Genomic DNA, 2,765 nt, shown 5'->3' with positions numbered 1-2,765 from the left:
CTCGTAATATACAGCAACCATCTTCGCTCTCCGACCATTTTGCTCAGTCCCTTGAGTGGTTGTTTGACCAGGTGTGACTACGTTTAAAAACGGTTCAGCATGAAAGTTATGACTCTTTAAAACTATAATCAAAAAGTTATGCTTCGGTGAAGGTGATGTTTCCAAATTTGGGCGAAAAGGAAGGGCTTCAAGAAGAAGAAAAAGCCCACGAACACACCTTACACCAACACGTGCATCCACAGCACAGGTAGCCTGCGCCCATTCCTGTTTGCACAATGGCGCGCTTCCGGAGGCAGCCAACCACGACTGGTGTAGGTGGTGACGTCAGTCCGGAAACAACCAACCACGACGCAGCGGAATGCTGACGTTGAAGCCTTTGAATTGCCGAAAAAAAGGGGCGTTACAAGCATGTACATACAAAGTTTAGCCTCTTTACGCACAGCCTATTTGCGGGAGTTTGCGTAAATGGAGGGGGGCGTGGGTAATCGCAATTTTGAAGATATCGCGGCCATGTATTACGCCGGGAAGGCTCTTTTAAGATTTAAAAGTCGGAGAGGGAATATGACAGCAATCGGAAGTCTTGTGTCCGCTTAAAAATCGCGAATATGTCCCCAACCCCCAGCAAAAATGCCACGAAGGCGGCTAGCAAAGTTTACTTCCGGGTCCTGTCGAAGGAAGAATAAAAAAAAGCAAACTTTACGATAATTGATGATCATGACGACGCAGGAAACATGCAGAAGTAGAACACAAGGAACTACTTGAACGCTTTCCTTCCGACGAAGTTCCGTTCGAAAGCGTCTAAATCAACACATCACCCCTCCAATTTACCATAAATGGCAAGTACGAAATGGCGGTGACTCAGGGGTGAAAGGGCGTTCCTACAATCTCACTACGCAATCAACTTGTGCTCATGACTAAGAATTAATCGTCTGTGAAAGTCTGATGGTATTTAAGATCAACTTTTCCTTGATTTCAGGTGCATTTGTGCCGGGCACTGGTTGAAAGGAGTCACCCCGCAGGTTGGAAGCCTTTTTTCTTGAAGATCATCTAGAGAGAAAGAGCCAAGATGTACACCTGTTCTTACCTGGTCACCTTACTTCTCAACATCGCCATGTTGTGTCAAGGTGAGAATGTTCTCTGAAATTAACTTTCTTGAAGCTTTTCTATGACCGTCTGTCACCGTTCTTCGTTATCCACAGATTTACAAACTTGAAAAAAGTATGTATAAATTTATACATGCCCTGTAACGTTACCTGGAGAAACATATAAGGAACGAGAAAATGGTGACATTAACGAAAGAAGAGAGAGCAATTCTTGATCTTGATTAAACTGAACGTATATTTGACGTGTTTTAGTCGTTCTTGTCAGGCTTTGGACATGACGAAAAATGGCACAAAATAGAAAGCCCGACAAGATCGCCTAAAACACATCATAAAACGACTGGAGCCGAACCTGTGTTTGGAGACTAAAAGAGGTCCCGAACTATACCGATCTTCCATCGAAATCCATCTTTATCGATATTGATGAAAAACGCAAATATTTATAAGACTCCGATTTAGCTCGACAGTATTCTCCAAGCAGATGTTTCGGAGAGATTATTCATTGAATTGAAAAAAAAAAAAAAACTTAAGGTTGAGGTTGACGAAAGTAGACTTACATACCCAATCTTTTCTTTTTTAGGTGCCAACATCTTTAGACTACAGCATGGTCACAGTATGGAGGAAGTGTCGTCATACCGTAAGTAAATTATCACTCGTTTTCGTTATTATAGATGCCCTAAAGGCAGTAGCTATTCATACTTACATTACATACTGACAGGCAGAGCCATGTCAAGGTTAACAACAATTTGATAGATAAATCAACTTGGTCATGTTATATATGAAGAAGGAAGAAACTTTCAAGCAGAGAAAAATACATTTCTATCATGTCGCCTTTAACCACGTCTTTTGCACACCAAAATAATGGCCACGAAACCACGTCAAAGCCACGTGACTGTGATTACCCAATAAGACAAAGCCGTCACAGTTACATGACTGTGGTCACCCAATGAAACAAAAGGTTTTTTACATGACGTCATCTCTCTCCCGTAGCAACGGACGCCTTCACCTCGGCCACGCCCACCGTGTCGCACTGGGCCTGGCAACGGGAGCTGGTGGCCGCTGTCGGCTCCACCGTCCTGCTGAACTGCACCGCGCGGGACGGGCTCGCACCAGCGGGTGCCTCCTGGCAGCACAACGGGAGGAAGCTCGCCTCCTCCCGCCGGGACTCTCCTGCAGCCCCCGGTGCACAGCTCCGGCTCGAGGACGTGAGAGTGGAGGACTCCGGTACCTACTTGTGTCTTGTCGACGGCAGGGTGCAGACACAAGTCGTCCTCAAGATCGGACGTAAGTGGAGCAAACAAACGGTGCAAAATAAAACAGTGTCTACAGGTAGCAAGAGTTGTGAGCAGTCTAGCATTTTCAAAATCTTTCTAAGTACATAATACATCTGTCTATCTATCTATCTATCCATTTATCTGATCTTATCTGTCTATCCATGTATGTAGATAAGATAGGAAAATACTGATTAGACAAAGCTTGTGAGAAAGAGAAAGAGGAGAGATAGGGAGAGAAACAGAGAGCTAGAGAGTGAGCTAGATACAGTGAGGCAGCAGTAGCGAGACAAAGTGAGAGAGAAAGGGAGAGGGAGAGAGGGAGTGAGAGAGGGAGATGGAGAGATAGAGTGAGAGAGAAAGAGAGATAGGGAGATCAAAACACTCATTTATC

At 44.6% G+C, this 2,765-nt stretch overlaps 1 protein-coding gene across 1 annotated transcript in view; it reads left to right on the top strand.

The window, feature by feature from the left end:
• Positions 1-988: 988 nt before the first annotated feature.
• The window catches only part of LOC118431284 (prolactin receptor-like), a 7,207-nt gene continuing 5,430 nt past the window's right edge, over positions 989-2,765 (top strand). Inside the window, exons 1-3 of the mRNA XM_035842400.1 lie at positions 989-1,124; positions 1,681-1,737; positions 2,091-2,384. Coding sequence (XP_035698293.1) covers positions 1,067-1,124; positions 1,681-1,737; positions 2,091-2,384 — 409 coding nt within the window. The 5' untranslated portion in view covers positions 989-1,066. The remainder of the gene's footprint in view (positions 1,125-1,680; positions 1,738-2,090; positions 2,385-2,765) is intronic.

The sequence above is a fragment of the Branchiostoma floridae genome, chromosome 15 (genome assembly GCF_000003815.2).
Source record: "Branchiostoma floridae strain S238N-H82 chromosome 15, Bfl_VNyyK, whole genome shotgun sequence".
Lineage (NCBI taxonomy): Eukaryota > Metazoa > Chordata > Leptocardii > Amphioxiformes > Branchiostomatidae > Branchiostoma > Branchiostoma floridae.
Note: the sequence above shows the minus strand (reverse complement) of the source record. Positions and strands in the feature narration are given on the sequence as shown.